This window comes from Lates calcarifer, linkage group LG11, assembly GCF_001640805.2.
Source record: "Lates calcarifer isolate ASB-BC8 linkage group LG11, TLL_Latcal_v3, whole genome shotgun sequence".
Lineage (NCBI taxonomy): Eukaryota > Metazoa > Chordata > Actinopteri > Centropomidae > Lates > Lates calcarifer.
In genome coordinates this window covers 1,561,899-1,584,408 of record NC_066843.1, presented here as the reverse complement: position 1 = coordinate 1,584,408, position 22,510 = coordinate 1,561,899, and the positions used below count along the sequence as shown (strand labels likewise).

The following is a 22,510-nucleotide window of genomic DNA, read 5'->3' as shown; positions in this document are numbered from 1 at the left end:
TACAACATTCAAAGTCCAAACAGTGAGGTGGTTCATACAAAATGTGGAAAAAGATCCTTCTAGCTTAGTCCCCTACATGGTAAATCTAAATGACAACAATTATATAATAAGTGGTTGAAGCAAAACAGTGGCTCATATAAAACGTGGTTCATGCACAGAATGGTCCAGGCAATATGGTGGTTTGGGATTAGAGGTGGTTCAAAGAAGATGAAATTGTAAAATACCAAAAAGAAATAATTGGGAAATCCCTTCAAATGGAAAATCCTCAGGATGATAAAAGGACAAAATACAAAACAGATGATCCTCCAAACAGGAGACAGAACGCCTGAAGAAACCTATTTAAGTAGAAAAGCTCACTGAGACATGAGATTAAATAACGTCAGTAAGCAGAAAAGTTTATGCTCCGTTTGTTGCAGCTAAAGCTCCTGACTGGATATAAACTTGTTTCTTTTTCTGTGACGGACTGAAAGGCTTGTTGTTTTTGCCGTCTTATGTCAAAACGGGGGCTGCAATAATTACCAAATAATTAGAGACGGATTTGGTCTCTTAAAATAGCAGGATCACAAGAGGAAATCCACGTGGAAAGGCAGATTTTGTGTAACCAGGATTGTACTTCAGAGCTCAACATGGTGCAAGATCTTTTCACTCAACGTCTTTTTCCCCCGCTGACATGTCGAAAAGAGCCACGTCTGCTGTCACGTCACCCTCTGATCCACACAGTGGTGACTCTAAGAAGCTCCTTGTGCAAACAGCAGCTTTAAGAAGCTGCAGTCCAACATGCAGAGACTAGATATTATCAGAGGATTAGAGTCCTGGAATAGTTTTCTCCTGGGAATACCAACAGCGAGCAACCTCATGACCTGACAGACCAGCTAATAAAAGACATCAGGCTCTGGTTTTAGATCTCTGTTAATGATTACGCCTTCGTTTGAGAGGAAAACCTCTCTCTTAATAATTCTGGGAACAATTTTAATGAACACATATCATACAGAGCAGATTTTTAGGCAGAAAGCGCAGTCATCATCTCTCTAAGCTCCCCCGGTTTCCAGATTATCAACATTCAATACAGGCAGTCGCAACAAGCTCCTGGTTTCTATGGAGAGTCCACCTACACAGCCAGCAGTGGAGGCAACACAAATGTGTTCATAATGCCAATTTCCCCCCACCCCCCAGCGCTTTAAACGCTGCTGCTGCCTCTTCCCGCTGTTAGTCACCTTCCCCTGGTGTCTCTCAGTTCGCTGCATATGTTCAAGAGCAGACCAGCAGCAGTGTACAGTATTGTACAGTGTTTGTGTTTACATACAGAGGAGCTCTGCGGTCTGGAGCGAGAGGTCGGAGACTCATCATCAGCAGCCAGCCAAACTCACCCGTCTTTAAGTTGTTATATAACTTGTCTCATTTTGAAAAGTTTAAGAATTAATGGGAAGCGTCTGCTGGAGGAGGAAACATATTTCTTCTTCACACAAACAAGTTAAGAAATTAAAAATGCACTATGAGCTCATACAAGTCTCGTCATTGCATTAATGATCAACATGTGATTAAGGTCATGGGACGGTCATGGGACGGTCATGGTTCGGTTCAGACACAAAAACCGCTTCATTTCTGTTTAAAAACACAAACAAACAAGGTTGTTGTTTGTCCGGCAGCTCAGTACGACTGATAGTTTCACTGTTGTTAGATGACCTCTAGTGGCCATCGTAATTATGACAGGAGCAATGGAGGCAGAACTGAGAGCAGGTGGACTGCAATTAACCAAAATAATGATGTCCAGTTTACAGAGCGTTCTGTCTGTTGTCTAACACTGAACACTGTGAAACACTCGACCTCAGAATCAGTTAGTTTCCACTCGCCCTGACAATCAAGACTTTCTTATCAAATCTTCTTTTTCCAGATCATAAATGATGAACAGCACACATCTGTCCCACACGTCTTCCATCTGCATACCTGAGGATATATTCAGCTCACAGCGCTCACTGTTAATGAACTTCCAACCTGTTACTCTGTCAGCAAAAGATGCTTTATGTTTATTTATATATTGCATTATTCCCAGCTGACTCTCATTATTATTCTATGTGAGATATTGTCTGTGTTTCTGCTCAAACGTTTTTCTCTTTTGTGCTGCAACAGCTCAAATTACTGAGACATATACACACTAATCAACCACAACCGCCAGAACAACTCTGACCCACTGAAGCACGGACTCCACAAGTCCTCTGAGGATGTTCCTCAACAGTTTTAGAGTGTGGTGAGGAGTATTATCCTGCTGAAAGACGCCACTGCCTTCAGGATATACAGCTGGAAAGAAGGGGTGTACGAGGTCTGATGGTGGTTTGAGACACAGATACTTCATTTTCTTTCCTCAAACCAAATCCTGGATATAATGAGCGTCTTACTCTAAAGGTCTGTCGCTGTGTTCATACATCTGCTCACAGCTTTGTTAACTTGAACTCTCAGAGGTCTGTGTGTCAGCTGAGGTGAGGAAACACCTTCGATACAGCAGCTTTATTTAGCTCCTCCAACACAAAGGAGGAATGCAGGAACTCTGCAGGGGTGCAAACTGGATAATTGTTTCGCTGTCACTAGGCGTGTTTATCCGAAAACACATCAGAACAACAGCAGAGCTTTTATGTGTCTGATGCTGTATAATCTGAGGAGATGTTCTGGAGCTTTTGATCATATTGCACCATCCTCCTCAGCAGATGGAGTCTGCACAGTTGTCATGTTGAAAAGTACTTTTTGAGACTTCACTCTTCACCTCAGCAGTCTCCGAGGTTAAGAATGAACTTTCAATCTGATTTTAGATCTTGAGAAAACAAAACCAAATGTTTAACACCTAAATTAGATACAGGTTTTTCTCCAGACACTGGGAATGTAGGAAAATGTAACAGAAAAGACGGATGAAAAAAGTTACTGCTGTACTCGTGCTTGTGTACTTGTGTTACGATGCAGCCATCTTGTGTTAGTGTGTAAATTAATCTGCTGTTTTTTCAAACCGTCTTGCAGCTTAAAAACGTCCCTTTGCTGCCCCTCAGTGGAGAAAAGTGGAATCTCCACCAGCGTTGAAAAGTTTTAGACCGTGATAATGATACTGAAGAAAACGATGCAGATACAGAAAAGGGCTTTAAATTAATTTATTAAAAAAAAAAGCATTTCTCCACTGAAGCAGAACAAACATCAATTTTTTTCTTTTACTATTGTTTGGAACGTGTACAATCAGAAAACAGACTCGCCGGGTCGCCAGAGCAGAGTAAAATAATCAAGCATAAGGGGAGGTCGGGAGGAGAGGAGGTCTGCCAACACCACAACGTCAACACAGCCGGGAGGGACGAGGAAGAGGAGGAGGAGGAGGGTGGGAGGAAAACAAAGAAGAAGAAGAGGAAGGAGGAGGAGAAGGGAAATGAAAAACACAAACATTTAATCAAGTGCAGGTCTGGTTTGGACAAAGCAGGTCTTTTTTTTTCCTCTGTTCAATTTACAGTTAACAACTTCTCTGTCGGATACATGCAAGGTCAACATCTGGAACTACACATGGAGATTTCATATGCTTATATCGGTTATCTGTGCAAGTATTAAAATATGTAGGTATAACGAAGCAATTTCATATGGATATGTCAGAACGAGGGGAAAAGAAACAAACATTAGGAAAACTATTACACTGTTTCACCGAACAGAAAAGGAAGTCCACATAAAAAAGTGAGATTTCTAACTTAGTTACCGAAATGTCACCGACCTCACCATTTTGTACTCTTCCTTTAATTAAATTATTACTTATCTAGATAAGTGAAAATACATAAAAAAATCCTATGCTCCACATTTTGAACAACAAAATACTGCATATCTACGTACAGCTGCGATAAAGGAAGGTCAGTATTGTGAGAGGCTAGCTGCCAGAGTTTCAGGAATATTGGCTCCGAGTTGATCCCTTTCTGAATGCGCTGACCGTCGTTTTGATTTCTAACCGTTGAACGCTCGTCATTCTCGCCGCTCGGTTGGTCACGGACCAGGGGAGGATGTTGTCTGCTGGCTGCCGGAGTCTCCTATCTGCTCTGAGGTAGATGCAACAGAAAGGTGGCGTCCAGCCCGAGCTGAGTCTCCCCGCTGGACCACGTGAGGTCAAAGGTCAGCTCTTAAGGGTTAATTGTTGTTAAGGCTTCCTGTGGTCTAGGTTTAGTCACTCTCCTGTTTCAGTGGCTCACAGGGGACACCTTTGAGTTCATCTTTGTCCCGTTTCTTTATTTTGTTCTCAACCCACATTCCAGTCTTTAAAGGGGTGGACATTATTTTTTCTTTCGATGCTCTAGAACAGATAACCCAAACTGAAAATGAAAAGAATCCTCTCCATTTGGCACCTCTGGAGTCAGTGGTAGAAGGACGAGTAACAAAACAAACGACGGGGGACGAGAGAGGGAGGAGAAAGTGGTGGTGGTGGTGGTGGGGGATGGGGGTGGGGTTGTGTGGTGTGTGTGTGGTTGTACAGACTAGTTGGGGTGGCTGCCTTGGTCGTTAGCTGCCGACGAGTCCGAGTCTGCTGCTGCGACGGCCGGGGCTGAAGAGGCCGGGGCCGCCTCGTCCTCCGATTTGATGCGCTTGGCGTCCGGCTGTTCTCCGCCCAGCTGGTCCCCGTTCTGCCGTTTGGTGGGGAGGGAGGCCGAGGCGGAGGCGTGGGCCGCCAGCAGGTGGAGGGGGCTCGCCACAGCTGGAGCCGAGCGAAGGAAGAGGCGGGTTAGCAGAGGAAATATTTCACTGTCAGAGCTGCTCAGCCTGTGGTTAACCAACATCTGGAAGCAGCAGGCCTGTGGGCCGTGTGGTTTGGCTCAGCTGCCGCCAGTATGGGATAATAAAGACTTTTTTTAATTCAGTGGAGGCAGAGCGAGTGTTTACTGTAACATAAACATAACTGTCAGATCTTGTGGTGCACTTGAGTTTGTGTGGTTAGTTAGCGCCAATAATGATACGATTTATTAGTGACCACATGAACCTAGGGCTGGAAAGGCGAAGCTCATTCATCAATTAGTTGTTCCACTAAAATTAATCTGCAAATTTAATAATCATTTAAATACATTTCCAAGCTAAAATGCCAAAAACAAGCCTGTTTTTATTCATCCTGTTCGACTGGAAACTGAGTGTCTCTGCTGCTCGGACAAAAACAACTTCGGATTCTTCGGACTCGGATTCTGTGAAACTGTCGTCAGCATTTTCTGACGTTTTAGAATAAAATTCATTAATGGACTTTCTGATTCTTGTTAAAGACTAGGAGAGTATTTCTTCAGTATTTAGAAATCAGAGTGGAATAAACTAACGGATCTCCCACACCTGCCTCTCATTCTGTTGCTGTGTCTCACCTGAGCTGGCGGGTCCCTGGATGGCAGTGGTGATGCTGTGGGTGCCGTTCTGTGTGATGGCCTTAATGGGCAGCTGGTGCTGACCCAAGGGGCCCTGCTGCACTATGGTAACAGTCTGCAGGGGCGTGGCTGACTGGGAGCTCTGGATGATGCGACTGGAGCCGCCTATAGAGGTGATGGTGGGAACCGTCTCCACTTTGACTGAGAGAGGACGGAAAACAGTGGAATAATTAGACATTTAATAGCTGGATGAAATGATCTGGTTAAAACATACGACAGGGAACTTCTCATGTACAGAAACTGAACTGAAACACACCAGAATGGTGTAAATTACCCATGATCCTCAGCTTCTGGAGCAGGAAGTGCTGTCGCTGTAACAAACACCAAACTCTGTTTCTACTTCTTGATATTTGCATCAGTTTCCTGGATATCAGAGGTGAACGCTGGTTTTAATGACTTTTTAACTGAGCTACAGTTCAGTGTTCAGGGTGCCATTGTTTTGGTGCCAACTCCCAACAATAATTAATTATTTTCCAGCACCACAGCTTTCAAAATCAAACCGCTAACGATGCAGCAGGTGATGACGCCAAAGGCAAAGAGTTTCCCCTGGCTCACCTTTCACCTCCGTGTGCTCCCCGTTCTCCTGCGGCTCGCTCTTGTTGATGATGGTGGCTGGCTGGGTGATGACGGCGGCGGGGTTGAGGGACCCCGCCGGGATCTGCTGCAGGACGTGGACAGTCTGGACAGCAGGCTGGGAGGTGCTGGTGCTCACTGGAGAGGCCATGGTGTAGGTCACTGGCTTGATGGTTTGAGGTAACTGACGCTGGACTGCTATGAGTACCGGCTGGTTGTTAACAGGCGAGCCTGGAGGAGAGCGGCACATGGGGGTGTTTAGACGTAAGAACAGAGTCATGAATATGATTTAAATATGCCTTTGGTAATGTTTGAGGCCGTTTTCAAAGTCAGAAGTTAGAATCAGACACAGTTAAGACCTGTAACTGTTTTAACTGGAGACAATAAAGTAATGGGAGTGGCAATAAAATTTAACAACCTTTTTATAGTTTTACAGTGAAATCTACTGATACAATTTGTTTTCCAGCCCTCAGGATACTGTGTCTGTTCAGGACAGATAACTGGAGGAGGCTTTGACGGCTACAATCAAATGTTTATCCTCTGAGTTACCGAAGATAACGGGAGTGACTGCACACCTTCACCCTGACTTGGCCTGACTTGACGACGAGATAAAACGACATAATGCAAAGCCGAAGCAGCTCCAAAGACGACTAACACGCTGTGAGCGGCGGTCGTCTACCTGGTGTGTTTTGTGCAAAGCGTGCTTCCTGGATGACTGCCAGTTTGGGCTGGACTGCTGCGGTGGACACCGGGGTGGGAGCGGAGGAGGTCTCCAGCTCCAGGGGAACCGGGGAGCCCTCTCGTGAGAGGCTGTCGGGGGTTTGGACGCCGCTGGAGTGAGCGGAGAGCACCCCAGAGTGATTGGGAGACGCCGGTGCACTCCTGAGAAAAGACGGGGGTCAGACAGATGTTGATTAAACAGACGTAGAAGTAGTGTTAGAGTAATCTGTCATCCAGCACTATGGCATGGCTCTTTCATGAAGCCCATTAGACTTTATGGGATGATTAGAAGCATCATAAACAATCACAAAGAGACACATCGACACATAAAGTTGTGGGCGTGACTGTGAGTCTTGCTGTAAAATGTAAACAGACTGTGTGAATGACTCATGTGGAGCGACACTTTTACAGGGAGGATACTGAAATCCAGTCAGTGTCCAGGCTCATCAGATTTATTTTCGAGGTTTTCTGACACCACACTGCAGAGCTTTCACAGCCGGCACCGAGCACAATCATTTCACACTGTGACTGAGTAAGTCCTTCACAGACCTGGAGGAGAGGGGTCCGTGCGGGGTCCTGAAGCAGGGGACGCCCCGGGGCCTTCGTTTCCTGAAAGCCTGCTCGATGAGCTTGCCCTCCGAGGACGGGTCTATCCTCCAGAACGAACCTTTGCCCGGCTCCTCCTGCGACCGCGCCACTTTGATGAAATAACGGTTCAAAGACAGATTGTGACGGATCGAGTTCTGCAACAGAGAAAAGACACGAGTGGTGAGGAAACGGTTTGTTGTTAAAGGTCGGTTTTGTGATTGTTTCGGTCAGTCAGAGTGCTGCTCTGACAGGTGAACACGAGGCTCAAACTCACCTGCCAGCCCTTGTCTGCAGTCCTGTAGTAAGGGTAGTTCTTTGTGATGTGATTGTAGATTCCGTTTAGTGTGAGCTGCTTGTCCGGAGCCAGCGTTATGGCCTGGACTATCAGCTGTGCATAGGAGTACGGAGGTTTGGAGTCATCCTGCGGAGCAGAGGACAACATTTCGTTTTGTGTATGCATAAGAATTCCTGATTCCTAACTTGCAGTGCTGGAAAACCAAACATATTTGTCTTGTGTTGCAGTAAGGTAATATCAAGCTCTGCTATTCAATAACATGAAAGAGCGTTTTTGTACCGAGATATAAAATGTTATGTTTCATTCAAAAACAAACCTCAGGCAACTTTTTAAATTGGAAAAACATCTGACAAATGTCACCTGACCAAAACACAGCACATGCTAATTAAATGGACAGTATATGTTGACAGCGTGTGCTCATTTTCTTCACTCCTGTACGTTGGTGTCAGAATATTTTGTTTAAAGTGAGAACTGCACGGCTTCCAGAAAATAACCATGTGTTAAACAATTACTGTGGTGTGATCAGCCCTGGAGGAAGACAAGTTAAACAGCAGAGCCAGAGTGCGGTTTCTTTTTCAACAGGTCCATCCTGCTCTGTGGGAGTGTGGTGGACTGGGGGATCAGGTGAGTGGACTTTGGTGCTGGTCTCACCTTGGGACTGTCCCCTCCAGAGGCCTCTTTGTCATTCTCAGGCTGGGAGTTGTCGTTTATAAGCTGCAGCTCTGCAGAGCTGACCATGCGACCGCCCATCCTGTAGCCTGAGGAGCCTGCGCCCCGCGGGCTGGAGGGGCACGAGTTAGCAGCACTGCAGGGGAAAGGACAAACACGGTCAGCTGCAGAGACACGTCACTGTAAATATCATCGACACTCTATCAACCAACAACAGGTCTGGATTAAGCGCTTAAACCTAAACCATAATGAGCCTGGTGTTTCCCAGAAGGGGCACGGCGACACTCCCCGGCTCGGCTCCTCCGCAGTCTGTGCTGCAGTGGCCGACATCTATGCAAATCGCCCTGCCTCCCAGATCGTCTGCAAACACTGCAGTCACTCCAGGAGCCACAATCAGGCCTACAGCAACAACGCATTCAAACTTTAATCAAGAGCGATTATCCAGTAAATAGGTTGAAGGAGCAGGGGGACGAAGAGACTTAATGTAAAGCACGATTTCCATATTTAATATCTGTTTTGGTTCTCAGGGGACTCTGGAGATGCTGGCAAAGCAAACAAACACCGAGAGGCAACAGCTCAGGATTCTCACATGTACAACACCTGCTGCCTCTTTCATTACTCTGAGTGTGTGTGTGTGTTTGTGAACTGTAAACACACACATTTTATCATTTAACCTACAAAAAGGAGACGCACAGGAACAGAAGAAACACGGTTGGTTTTTAGCCATCTGGCTGAGATCAGGGTTTGAGAGGATCTAAGAGTCTGAGATGAAGCCTCCTCCTCCTCTGAGCCCTGCAGTCAGTGACCTAAGCCTAAGCTGATCACCGACCACGAGCCATGTTGAGGTCAGTTAACACCTCAAGGTCATTTGGAGTAAGTGTGGGAGTGACTTCTCTTACCAGTGTGCACTGAACTGGGACAGGAAAACTGTGGGTTTATGACACTGATGGAGAGAAGTGCTGAACATGGAGCGGGCTAAACTGAGAAGCTGAAGCAAGACATTAAGTTTTTATGTTCATTTCCCCTGTGAAAGGTCAAGTTAAATGTTCCTGATTCATAAAATACAACATTATCAAGCTTTAAACTGAACTTACATCCATCAATGTCACTCAGACTTTTTAAAAATCTGTTTTAATTACAGTTTAAATCAGGATTAAACCGACAACTGCAACAAATAGTTACTGAACTTAAAGTTTAATTTGTTAAAAGTTATGGATTAATCTTCAAAACCAGAGCGGTTAATGAAGTTTCCATGAATTTGATAAGAACAGCAGCAGCCAGTGAATTGTGGTTGTGCTATGACGAGTTGACTCCTGCCTGCTGTAGGTCAGTGAATGCATCATTTCCAGCAGCGAGTACCTGATGGTGCCAGTAGGCGATGGCAGGGGGCTCATTAGGTGAGCGATGTTGTCTGGAATGTTGATGGTCAGGGGGGAGATCTGGGGCTGAACTGGTTTCACTGGGGACTCTGGAGCTTCACGCTTCGCCTTCTTCCCACTGGACAGGGCTGTGAACGTGATCTTGATGTTTGTGCTGGGGAACCTGAAAGTGCACCTGCGAAAGGAAACAGACACAGGATTTTAATAAAACCCTGAAGCTTTTTTTTTTCTTTTTGAACTAGTGCTGATGAAAACAGCTTTTCAAAGGCAAATCAAATCAGCGAGGACTCGATAACACCACACGACGCTCGGCTGTTTGCCGTTTCTCTGCCTGACTTTAATTAGCTGATAGAGACAATGTGTAAGTTAATTAAATTTGAATACTAATGCAATGGCTTGATGACGCATTACTCCACTGCAGAGGACTGGAGTTTAGACCAGAGCTGCCTCTGATGTGTGCTTGTTTTCAGAGGGAGTGGCTGCCTCAGAGGAGGACAGGCCTAAATTAGACAGTGTTAAATATAAGACACGTCCCCTCAGCACCATGTCAGCAATAAAACACGCTTCAGGTGGAAACGTGTGATTCTTCTCTGGAGTTATTAGTGCTGACTGGTTTACCTGTCCTCAACATAAACGCACAATTAGCTATGAATGAAGAACAAATAGTAAACACTCCTCACTTCCAGCTTTTATGTTTAATATCTTGCAACTTTAAAGTTCAAGAAGGAAAACAAGCAAATTGAACAAGTGACCATGAGGCCTGGGAAACAGGCAGCCATTACACACACACACACACACACACAACACGACCCTTAAAAAACTATTAGGTGTTTAATTAACAAGAAAAACAATCAATAGTCGAACCATTATTTCACTCTGTTACATCCACTTTACTGAACTTTTTCCTGCCACCGTGACTTTCAGCACTCTGCAGTAAATAGGGTGAGGACTTGCTCCATTTTCCTCTAAATGCTGCGTTGAATTATGGCCCATTGAGGCTTCCTTCTGCAGAACTTCAGTGTCTCTGCCTCCAGGATACATCTACTGTACGTCCTGCACGTGGCCCTCGGTAAACTAGAATATCATCTGACACAAAGCAGAGACACGGAGCCACCTGAGCGGTGAGCTCACGCTGTTTGGATTCGACGCCGAAGATGAAAGCACCATGGGTAAAGGCGATGGAGTCAGTCACTCATGATCACACCTGGTGAATTAAAGGGGCACGCCACCAGTTCTGCCGATGCCTACTCAGCCTATGAAAACAGCTGAATAAAAACGTTACAGTCATTAGTTACCGCAGCTTGGGCCTGAAACTTCAGGTGTTTTCACACCTGAAAAGTTTGAACCGAGGTCTGAAGCGACACCTCTGTCACTCTGCCTACGTCTGATCTGGTTAGTTTTGGTTTCACAGCTTCGTAAGTGAACTGAAGATCTTTTCTTGGTGCATCTGCGCCCTGTCTTCATCACCTACATGTGCTACATGGCACTTTACTTTTCATTGATTGGTTTACACAGCGTGCTGTCAACTCATCCTCTTGCGAAATAACTTACACGCTTCTCTTTTTATGTGTGGGGTTTTTTCTGTTTTGTCCTGCAGCTTTTCTTCTTCTTCTGTTTAATGGATGATGAGCCTGCCTCAACTTCCTGTATTTGATCAATTACAATTAAATTTATTTGTTGAATGTTCTCATTCATACAGGTGGGATCACCTGTATAATTAAATGCATCAGGTCTGAACCACTGATGTTTTATTGTTGGATTCTTAGAGACATAAAAAATGTATAATTGAAAAACCAATAAAACAGACTCTGTTTCTATTGGCAACGTCCTGAGCAAGTTTAAGGGTGAAATTCTTGTGATTAAAATATTTTGGATTTGATAAAAACAGGCTCGTCTTTGGTTTACTGTTGCAGTTTACGTAAAGAAAACCTCCAACCATCAGATGTCAGTGAATAGAGGGGACTCTTTTAAAATCAGTGTTAGGATCAGGCTGCCTGACACCCCGGAGACGGAGCAGCCACACATTGGTTTTCGTTTAGTTAAAGGGTGCCAGGCACAGCAGTTTTGGTTGCCAGGCCCTCACAGAGCTGGCATCTGCTGAGAGAACTGTATCCACGACACTTACATCTCAAATTAGCTTTGCCGCTCACAGGAGGAGACTGAAACACTTCCTGGAGCCAGGCTGGTGAGGGGAGACACTTTCATTATGCATGTGCCCTCCAAACACCCTTTCAGGAAGGGCAGAGAAGTTTATAGAGGATCCTTAAATAACATCACAGCGTTCCTCAATATCCACTGACTGTGTATAACTGACAGAGTGAGGACAATGAAATCTAAATATACCAATAAATAATAAAATATCAAACACAGTGCTGCTCCTTTATGTTCTTTCCTGCTGTCAGCACCGCTGTATGTTCAAATATAAACACTCAGCCTGTTAAACATTACAACAACTCTGATATGGGAACAATAAGCTTTAGAGATTTGAGAGTGCATTGCATGGACAGCATATGTTGATGTTGGCTGAGGATTCCTTTAGCTTCAGGGTGCGGGTGTGTGGGTTTAGACCGAGGCCTAATTAATCCCCAAATATTCCCTGAAAACCATTACAAGACATTTTCAGCCCAAGTCCCAAATCTACCACAATGCAACTGGTTCTCAGCTAAAGATTATTTATTATCAATTAATCAATTAATTACTTCCTTTGTCTCTTTATTAGACAGACATATGGCATCGTTTGACCTTGTCAGTGGTTCTGCTTATATATTATTACAGTTATAATCGTCCACAACTTTGTAAACACGTGTAAACATTTGCTGGTTTTCTTAGACGTCTGTTAGCACAGTGAGTGTTGTGTTGTTTCTGACTGTTTAAACAAAACCGGTTACTTGAAGACGTTGCTTTGGGCTCTAGGAATGAACACAACACTGAGCTGCAGCTCTACAAATTACAATAAAACAACACGGAAACGCATCAAATATTCGAATTTGAGAAACAAGAAGCAACAAAAATTAACTGAAGATCTTAGATAGGGAATATTGTTTCAGGTCGGATATCAGAACGACACTTTTCATAATAACAATAATAGAAAATGAATAATTTGTGTTAACTGAAGCTGATTTTGATGAACAGAGGAGATGAATCAGCAACTCTTTTGATAATAAAGTAGCTGTTGATGATACATCTGTGTTATACGACTGTTTGGTGGGAGAGTTTCCCATTTATGTGAGGAAATATCTCATCAAAATGCCTGACAATCTGAAACTGAACAACCACTCAGTGCTTTGCAAACTTTCCCCTCAGTTTTCACTGAGTACTGTTTCTGTCTGCCCTGCTCTACCATCACCCGAACATCTCCACACTACAGCAACACTTTTAAATCCTAATAGTCACTTCTTAATTGTCCGCCCGAGGCTCGCTGCTTGTGTTTATGTTGTCGAACACCTCCCTTCATGCATGCTCTCACAGAAACCTCTTTATCAACCCTCGTTGTCTCTTGTATGAATAATGAGGCCTAAACTCCAAAACACAAACGCACAGTTGCTACGCTGCTAAGCTGCTGGAACAGCAACAAACAAAGCTTGTTCAACTGAAAACTTTCACTTGATTTTCTCCCCCACCCACACTGCAAAGAAAAGAGGGGTGGGGGGGTGTAAACAAAAGAAAGACAGCAAGACAGGAAGAGCACCAACTTGGGAGAGAATTTGTGGGTGTGGGAGAGAGAACAGGGAAGGAGGGAGGGAGGGAGGGAGGGGAAGGGAGAGATGTTTCTTTCTCTTCGGTCTGTTTACATCACCAAAGAGGAATCCCTGGAATACAACCGACCTGTCCCCTGGGCCACAGCTCTGCGAGTTCTCTCATGCTGTCAATCTGCTTCTTTAGCTGTGCCCGTCTCATCACGCACGCCGAGGGTCGTTTACAGCATCTCCTTTAGCTCAGGGATTACAGTAAAGCATGTGAGCCCACGCTCTTAAACATGGCAGCGCGTGTAACGAAGGCCGCTGCTGATTAAAAGCTCTTTATCGGCAGTCGGCCTGATCAATAGGAGAACCTGAAACCACTGTTGCTCCTTCCTTGTTCCTGGTGGGGCCTATATAATAAAAAGCACTGATGTATGCAGACACTGATTCAACTTTCAACCTCAGTGAGAAGAAAAAAAAACATGCAGCTGCACAGTTTATATTTATGTGCAAAAAGCCAATTTGGAAATTGCATCAAGTCGAAACAAGCCCTTTCTTTGTGCAGTACAAAAGTTTAAAAGTGGTTTCACATTCAGGGGTTGCACAATAGCTGAGAGCAGGGTGGGAAGTATGGCCAGTGTTGGCAGGGACTGGTTGGTCTGACCACATTACAGGCCACTTTAGTGAATAAACTGGAACCACTTTTTGTGCCAAAATCCCAAATAAACCTGTCTGAGCAAAATGTAAACAAGTCAGTTTGGTTTATTTCTTTTTTGTCACATACAATCCTCCCACTCTGGTTCGTAGTTTCAATTCTCTTTTTAGACTGTTTTTGCCCTCCTCTCTTACATGGTTGAAATTACAAGAATTTGGTAATCTAATGTTCTCTTTTTACGTGTAAAGTCACTCATTTATTTAGTAAAATGTCAGAGCTTTTACACAATTTCACAAAGCCTACTGCAATGTCTTCAAACTGCTTGTTTTTCTGGATAAAAAGATGTTTAAAAAGCGGCACTGGTCATTTTAGGAGTGCAACAAACAGTTATTTTCCTTGCTGTTTAAACTGCTGATTATTAAGGTTCTTCGGTGTTTCCTGGAGTTCATGGTGGAGTCTTGAAATTGCTTGTTTTGCCACACGGACCAAAAGAATCCAAAGACTTTCAGTTTACAAAGTTACATTATCACACTGTTGAAGTTGAAGAACTATATACCTGGAAGAACCCATCTTCTTATTGCTCCACCACTTATTTTTATCTGTAACTTTATCTGTATCAGTCACTCAAACCTGGCCTACATCCAAATACATACTGGAAAACAAATGCCAACGTTTACAGCCGATTAGTGAAGTGAACTACGCACTGATCAGATCAGATAGATCTGTGTGATAAATGTTTGTTTAGAAAGCAGAAAATTTCACAATAGCACATTATCAACAAGCCTACAAGTTTAACAGTTTAACGGTGCAGGCTGCAACCTGCACAACGTGGCCCAGGAAGTTCTTTCTAAACAGCGCAACCAAACTCCCTCGTAAATAAGTTAAATTTAACTTTAAAACGAACCACCAAGCTAAAACTCTTGTTTAATGTTTAATGTCGGGAAATAATTGATGAAATACACTGGCTAGCATGACTTCGGCTGATTTGAATAGAGGCCAAAGTTCCCGCAGGCTCTACTGTTGTGAGCAGGCAGGGCGGGGACGGGCTGGTTTGTTTACGTTTAGGGGTCGAGAGGAGCTCCATTCACAACTACAGGAATGCTACAGCTAACTCATAGCTAACATGTTTTCATGGCCACAGGGGTGAATGTTTACAGTAACACCACATAAACATATCTGACTTAAGAGTTTCCACGTGATTAGAAGAGAAAAAAATCAATATCAACAACAGTGTCGCCATAGTTGTGAGCTAGCTTAGTTATTTGGGCTAACTAGCTCCAATACAGACACTGTGGAATGCGGCTAAAGCTAAGTTAACCACAGGGGGGGATGTGGAATGAAGGCAGGCGGCTAATTAACACTGTTGCTAACAAGAATGTCAACAAAGAAAATGGCTTTGGGAACAGGATGCGGAGTTCTTGCTAACATGCTAAAACACGTGGTCCTCTCGACCCTGCTAGCCAACACAAACTCAATGTTGTTAAGTGTTAACTTTTAGCTGCCTGGCTGCTAGCGCCGCATCCACATGTTCACCGAAGGGGGGAAACTTACATTCGTGGTAGCTGCAGAGGAGGGGCGCCCCGTCTGAGGAACACTCCGTCTACAAACACCCCGTTTTTACCGAGACACCTCAGGTAGAAATCGCCGCTGCCGGTGCCGTCGTCGCTGGCGGTGAATATCTCCAGATGCCGCCGCGAGATGAAGCTGGAGTGGCCCATGCTCACGTCCACGGAGCCCTGAGACGAGTTCCGGCCGATGGTCACCGAGCGCTTTTTCATCATGTATTCGAATTCACGGCCCTCGAGCCGGGCAACCGGCCCAGACGATCCGCTCACCACAGCCATGCTCGGGTTTAAGTCTCTAAACGCCGAATACTGGGGTAAATAAAATACAGCTGTACGGACGCCCGACTGCGGCCCTTCAGAGGCGTGTAAATGGAGCAAATCTACAAGAGGGGCATCAAATTCAAAACAGAAATTTAGAGGGGAACATGCGAGGCCAGGGACAGCGGCTCCGACCCACCGCCGAGAGAAAGGGTAGCAGAGAGATCCAACCGAACAGAGCAGGGGGCGGATATGTCTCTACTGACAGCGCCGTCAGCCAATGAGGTCGCAGGAAGCGAATACAGCTACGTCACGGCGACCAATCACGCGTCAGAATTAATCCGAGGACAGATTCAAGGTCGGTTGCTGTGTAGCAGTACGCGCATATGCTGCTCGGAGAGACCGAAGAAGCGGCGCGGATTACTCTCAACCGCACAGGAAAGGGAGTGGATCAACCATCTTACACGTGCATTCACTCACAATAATCACTCCAGCGAGAGATTATCGATAATCTATAATCTTGCATCGGAATTATCGACTAATCGAGTCTCCAAATCAAGAATCGACCGCGCGTATTGAGGCGGTTTTCAGGATCCGGCTCCTCTCAGTCTCCACGTCGCAGCAGCGCAGAGCCACAGGGCACGGTGGTCCCCCCGGTCCACTACACAATCCACGCCGGGCTTTGCCCGTCGCCCCCTTTGCAGCATCTCGTTAGTTTGTAATGATGAGGTTAGCGGTCTCTTAAATGATCGCAGGTCTTTTAATCAGTGCAAACACTTGTTGTCGCCCTGACAGACAGACAGACAGACAGACAGACAGCTGCTTCACGTTCAGCCTGCAGGTCTGTGTGTCTGCGGGCCGTGTTGTCATCCTCAGGGTGAGTGACCCCGCCATCTGTAGGCCACTTGTTTGTAAACACTATTTGTGGAAGGAGGGGGGGTGCGTGAGCGCGCGTGCAACCATTCAAGGCCTCAATCAGTCAGGTGCGAACACCTCTGACAAGGTGTGAGGTGATGATCGGGTGTTAACGGCGTGTTTTAACCGCAGCCTGCAGCTAAAGAGAGAGAGAGTCAAATATTACATCGTTTTGTTCCTCCTGTATTCAGTATATCTGCTCCTGTTTGTGGAGATAATCATAATAAAGTTGGCTCTGAGGTTATAAAATCTTTATAAAGCTGAAATAAGCAGCTGTTATTCTACGAGTCCACAGAAAGTTAACAAGCAACAATTTCAATATATCAAGCAAACACTGTAAAAAATGTTACACATGATTATTTTTAGTTCCTGCTGCTTGAACAAATCAGTGTGAGGAGGAAACTGTGGTGGCTGTTGTTCTTACATTCTCACATTTCATATAAGAACCAGTCAAATCAGCAGAGGAATCAAACATTTAAATGAAAACTCTCCTGTCTCTGATTCACCGTGTGAAGCAGGATGTTAGAGTTTTATATGATTTTTTTCCACCTTCCTGTCGGGGGTGAGAGTTGAAGGTTTCCTCTGTGAGAACCACCTGAATTGCAGCCACTGGAGGGAGACATGCACCTTCACAATCCTGCAAAGATGACATCATGAACTCCACGGCCATTTTAAGCTCTTAGGGGCCGGGGTGGCGCTCACACAGACGGAGCATCAGACAGATTTACATGCAGACATTATTAATAACTGCATTTGTAGAGAGCAGTTATATGAACACGAGCCTGATCTCTATCTAACAGCAGTCAGACACATTAGATTGATTGTTTTAAGCAACTAAATTGACAGTAGTTTTGATTCTGTGAGTCTCAGCTAATAGAAAACATCAAGATGATTTAATAAAGCCTCTTTAAAATCCACATTGTAAACATTAAATACTCTGAATCTTATTCTTTCTGTGTGTTTGCCCTAACACCTGCAGGAAGAGTATTATCTTTATAATGCTCTCTCATGGGAGGTGCTATCGTGCATTGATGAGCACAGTTGTGATTAAGATGATAATGACATGAACCATCAAGACAATTTGGAAATATCAGTCCAGCAGAGAGGGTGGGGTCCCAGGGGGGAGGAGGGTCTGAGCAGTAGGGTTTCCATCTCTCTGCAAAGAGAGAGAGAGAGAGAGAGAGAGAGGCCCATTACGCCTCTCCCCCATTTCCTCTCTCAGGGGCAGGAAGCAAATGGACACATTAATAACACTCTCCATGTCTGAGGGAGCTAATGGTGCCTTGAGTGCTGATTAAGGTTGGGAAGAATTGGGCGTGGAGGAGGAGTATTAGTTTCACTCTCTCCTCTGGCAGCTGTGGTGAACAAACTGAAGCTCACATCCAGGATGTTTCTGAGGGAAAAACTGCTAATTGGCAAAAAAAAAAAAAACAACAACCCTTGGGTTCATGTAATTAGGTGCTGGAAATTCATCGCTTCGTGAGGGGACATGTTTTCTGCTTTCCTCATACTTGGTTGATGTTTATTCTCTCTGCGCTGGGTGGGTCTTACTGAAACAACCCCGGGCTAAAACACACACTGCCTGTTTGGTTAGTTTTTAATGAAGAGCAGCCTCACAGAGAACACAACAACAGTCATTTTAAAGCATGTTTAGTCACTAATTTCACATGTTTATCCATCTTATACAAACACGCAGAGACATGTTGACACATAAATATCAACTCACAACATCCACAGACGATAATGACATAAATAAGGCATACAGCATCTTCATGGTGCAGTTTTTAAAAGCTTCCTCCTCCTATTCAAAGTGCTGACAACGACATTTTCCGCTCCGACAAAGTCCAGGAAATCACTGCTGTCCATACACAACATGGCAGGTTGTTTTTACCCTCAAGTCAAAGGGTGGAATAGAGTTTTTATCTTCCAGTATTATTCAAATGTATTCCAGGTTGTGCCTGGATTTGAATTTATCACATATCCTTCACTGAGGCGAAACCTCAAGGGGTTCAGAGGCAGAGGATCACAGTCCCACCTGCCTGAGTCCAGCTTCATACTGCGATCACAGTATGTCTGGTTTGTGCAGGCTGAGCTCCTCCTCAGACACAGTGAGGTTCCCCAGGTACCAGAATATCCAGAAGACCAGGCTGAGGAAGATCAGCAGAGGTCCGGACAGCACGAAAAAGTCCCAGAAGCTCAAAGGCGCAAAGATCCCCACGAAGAAGAGGACGAGGCCGACGACGTCCAGGATCACGGCCAGCGACACGAAGAGGATGGTGAACCTCCCCTGCTCCATGGCCAGGCCGGGTGAAGGCGGACAGGTGGATGTCGTCTGAAGGTCTGACGGGAGTGAGAGCGAGTCTCTCCACAAAGGTGCTTTCCTGTCTTCTGGATCATTGTCTTTTCACAGGCAGCACACCTTACATTTCTCTCATAGCACAAGACTTAGTGGCAGGACTGGTATCCAACCACTACAACGGGTTGAGCTGCTCATTAACAGCAGCTCACAACCTCACAGTCCTTCATTCCTCTGCAGGGCCAACTTGTTTTGCACCTTTCATGTCACTAATATGACACATCAGCCCATTGTGTGTAACCTGCCTGACAGTTGAACACATATTTCATTATCAGGTGCTGTTGAGCTGCTGTGTACACACTGATAAACCTGCTATAATCAGCTGTGCCCCTACAGATCTTTTTGTCCAGCTAATGAAACCTAACTGATGCAGGAGCTGTTTCATCTTCTCCTCTTGACTTCACTCCTGCTGAGTTCAGACATTTACCCCAGGAAGAATATTTACCCTTTATATTTAGCTTGGGAGCAGCTCCACAGGGTGGATACACTGTATTCAAGCCTTCCCTAAATATTTAATAATCCACAGTCCATGCATCACTGCAATAATGACGCCTTTTGTGAAGTGACTGAAAGAGGAAATGCACGTAATGGAAACTTCTGTGTGTGTGTGTGTGTGTGTGTGTGTGCACCTTGTTTGACCTGTCAAGCTGCCACCATTTGTCTCTGCTCTGCGGCTTTGACTCACTGTCCTGCCTCCAGGTGTACACAGCACAGGTGAACTGTGTTTTATTTACTGTAACACTGTCATGAGTTTGACAGTGAGCTATGCTGTCGGTGGTGCTAACTCTCCGTTAGCAGAGACAGAGCGGACAGTGTGCCATCAGGGTGATTCAAATCTGAGGATCAAACTCTGCAGCTACTGTTCCATAAAGATGTGGTAAATATAGATATATATATATTAGATACATAGCAGACATGAGGTTTCCAGGACACACACGATCCTCTGTTCAGGTTTGTTTAACCAACACCACACCGCAGACACAAACCAGTCTGACCAGTCACAGTTTGACAGCAAATCAAATAACAAACACAGCCTGACTTTACTGTGTCTGACAGCAGCTACAGCTGATGAGAAACATGTTGGACACACTTAATAAAGATGAAACAGTGGAGGAGTGTTCAGAAGGCAGGACGGCTCAGAGCCGGCGTCTCAGGAAATCAAGTGTTCTGTGTTAATGGAGTTTTTAGGAGGTTCAAGGATTTTTGATTTTGAGTTAATCTAACGTGGACCCTCCCCTGCATTAGTTAGCATTTAGAAATCAATTTAAGTAAATTAAACTGGATTTAAAGCAACAAAATGTAACTGTCCCACAGTGTATATTACCCACGAACCCCAGCTTCAGGATCCAGGAAGTGCTGTCGCTGTAACAAACAAACCAAACTCTGTGTCTACGTCTTGATATTTCTGTCAGTTTCATGGCTGGATATCAGAGACGAACGCTTCCAAGTCTTTTTAACTGATCTGCAGTTTAAGCTGCGGACTGTCACTCGGTCAGAGGGAGATCGAACCTGAGAAACTAAAGTAACACAGAGAAACAACAGGTGTTCTCCCTGTTGCACGTCAGTGAACCATCCACATGATTCAGACGGTGAGATTTAAAGCTACATAATGTTGCTTTAATTTAGAAAAATGCACACAATGTAAAATGAAATAAAGACCCTGAAACTCTGTAAAAAAAAAGAGGTTACCAAGTCCTTCCCTGGGAATTATTAGGAAATTACAGTTTGAAATGTTTAGAGACCTTCGTCTCAGTGTTTTTAGCAGAAAAAGAAACTGAACTTGCTCCAATGAAACTCATAAAGTCACAGATTGAAATAAGATGCTTTGTATTATCATCCTTCATCAGACACATGAAGAAGAAAGTGTTTTTACATGAAGGTCAGAGCTCCAGCTTCTCCTCTTTGTCAGTATCCACTATGTCCTTCACAGTGGGGGAGTCCAGAGAGTCATCGTACCCCTCATTGTGGTAGGCAGTGGATTTGCCCCATGTCACCCTGCTGGCTTTGGGCGCAGGTGAGTCCACCTGGCTGCCGTCCTCATCCTCCACGCACTTCAACCGGTCTTCCCCCTTCAGTTTCTGGCTCAGCCTCTCGGACAGTTTCCTCGCCAGACGCACGACCACGCTGCTCCTCTTCCTGGAGCCGTCGTCCTCGGACACCGGGACGTTCCCCACGTACCACATGAGCCAGCAGCCCAGGCTGAAGAAGACGATCAGGGAGCCGGTGTAGATGAAGAAGTCGCCATAAAAGCGGCCGTCGAGGCGCAGGTTGGCGAATATCCCGATGAAGAGCAGAATCAAACCGACGACGTCAAAAACGAGGGCGAGCAGGAATAAAGGCACGCAGGTTCCCACACACCTCAGCGGGTTCATCGTGGAGACATCACCGCCTGTCTGAGCGTGTGTAACGGGAGGATGCTTCATCCTGTGTACCTGAGCTGAGGCAGCGCACCTGTGGAGAACCGCCCCACCTCACAGCGAAGGTAAACAAGGCATTCCCCTCTGTACACTTAAACACACACACACACACACACACACACACACGCTCCGACCACTGTTTGCTCTCCGTGCTGTCATTCATCACAAACTTCACCGAAGATCTCCGCATCAGAGTCCGGCTCCATGATGCAAATGATGCAGGGTTTTTCATTTGGTAGTCAAACACATTTTCACCCAGACGAGTTCTGCATGACTCAGCTTTTCCCCTCAGTATGCACGATCTTTGCTTATATGTAAACAGAAAACTATCATATGAACTATTTTCCCACTCTGTTTCAACCACATACTGCAGCTTCGCCTCTTTTTTTACACTGAAGACATTTTTCCTGCTGATTCTTCCTCTTCTCTCATGTAGAAATGAGACGTTTAGACTGAGACTGTGTAAAATGTTTGTTGATTGTATGTGTTGAGGAGGACTAATGTATTGTTTTGACTTAAATTCATTTTATTAAAATGACAAAGCTGCTGCAGAACTCCTCAGCTGTGTGTTGTGTTTATTCAACAGCCCAAAGTTTAAGATCTTAGGAAGCTGGAACCAGAAGTTTTGTCATTTTTACTTAATAAAAAAACACCTGAGAGATGAACTGATTGAAGATGAATTGTCTCATGTTTCCTATGCAGACGTACACACAGTGTGTTTTTAGGGTCATCAGGTCAAACCTGGACAGAACAGAAATGTCATGTGGATTCATCTGGAATCTCAGATGGCTGTAAATGATCTATGACAGTAAACAATAATCACAGTAACAGGCTGTTAACTTTATATTGATATTATAAAACAGAAGCATTTATTGTAAAAAGAAAGTGTATGTAGAAAAACTCTGGCTTTTGATATGTTGGATTATCTGTGCTGATATTACACCCATACCTCTCTTTTTCTTTGTGGTGTGACTTATATGGCAGAAGTTTACATCTATTGATTAAAAAAGCAATAACTCATTTCTTTGGTCAGCAGGA

General features: G+C 44.8%; 2 protein-coding genes across 2 annotated transcripts; both read right to left on the bottom strand.

Moving 5' to 3' along the window:
• Positions 1–3,116: 3,116 nt before the first annotated feature.
• foxk2b (forkhead box K2b) lies at positions 3,117–16,008 on the bottom strand. Its single transcript, XM_018662995.2, has 9 exons — positions 15,513–16,008; positions 9,607–9,801; positions 8,230–8,383; positions 7,558–7,704; positions 7,245–7,438; positions 6,655–6,857; positions 5,958–6,206; positions 5,343–5,543; positions 3,117–4,696 (listed from the first exon to the last, which is right to left on the bottom strand). The coding sequence occupies exons 1-9, from the start codon at positions 15,803–15,805 to the stop codon at positions 4,479–4,481; spliced, it is 1,854 nt and encodes a 617-aa protein (XP_018518511.1). The 5' UTR covers positions 15,806–16,008; the 3' UTR covers positions 3,117–4,478.
• Positions 16,009–18,278: 2,270 nt separating this feature from the next.
• Positions 18,279–21,716, bottom strand: LOC108874508 (transmembrane protein 238-like). Its single transcript, XM_018663007.2, has one exon. The coding sequence runs from the start codon at positions 21,476–21,478 to the stop codon at positions 20,936–20,938; it is 543 nt and encodes a 180-aa protein (XP_018518523.1). The 5' UTR covers positions 21,479–21,716; the 3' UTR covers positions 18,279–20,935.
• Between the last annotated feature and the right edge of the window lie 794 nt (positions 21,717–22,510).

Excerpts from the sequence above, each read along its gene's own strand:
- LOC108874508 (XM_018663007.2), bottom strand. The coding sequence starts at position 21,478 with ATGAAGCATCCTCCCGTTACACACGCTCAGACAGGCGGTGATGTCTCC.
- foxk2b (XM_018662995.2), bottom strand. The coding sequence starts at position 15,805 with ATGGCTGTGGTGAGCGGATCGTCTGGGCCGGTTGCCCGGCTCGAGGGC. Across the intron at positions 9,802-15,512 it reads CCTCTGCAGCTACCACGAAT|GTGCACTTTCAGGTTCCCCA; the intron begins GTAAGTTTCCCC and ends TTCCTTTCGCAG. Across the intron at positions 8,384-9,606 it reads TCGCCTACTGGCACCATCAG|TGCTGCTAACTCGTGCCCCT; the intron begins GTACTCGCTGCT and ends TTTCCCCTGCAG.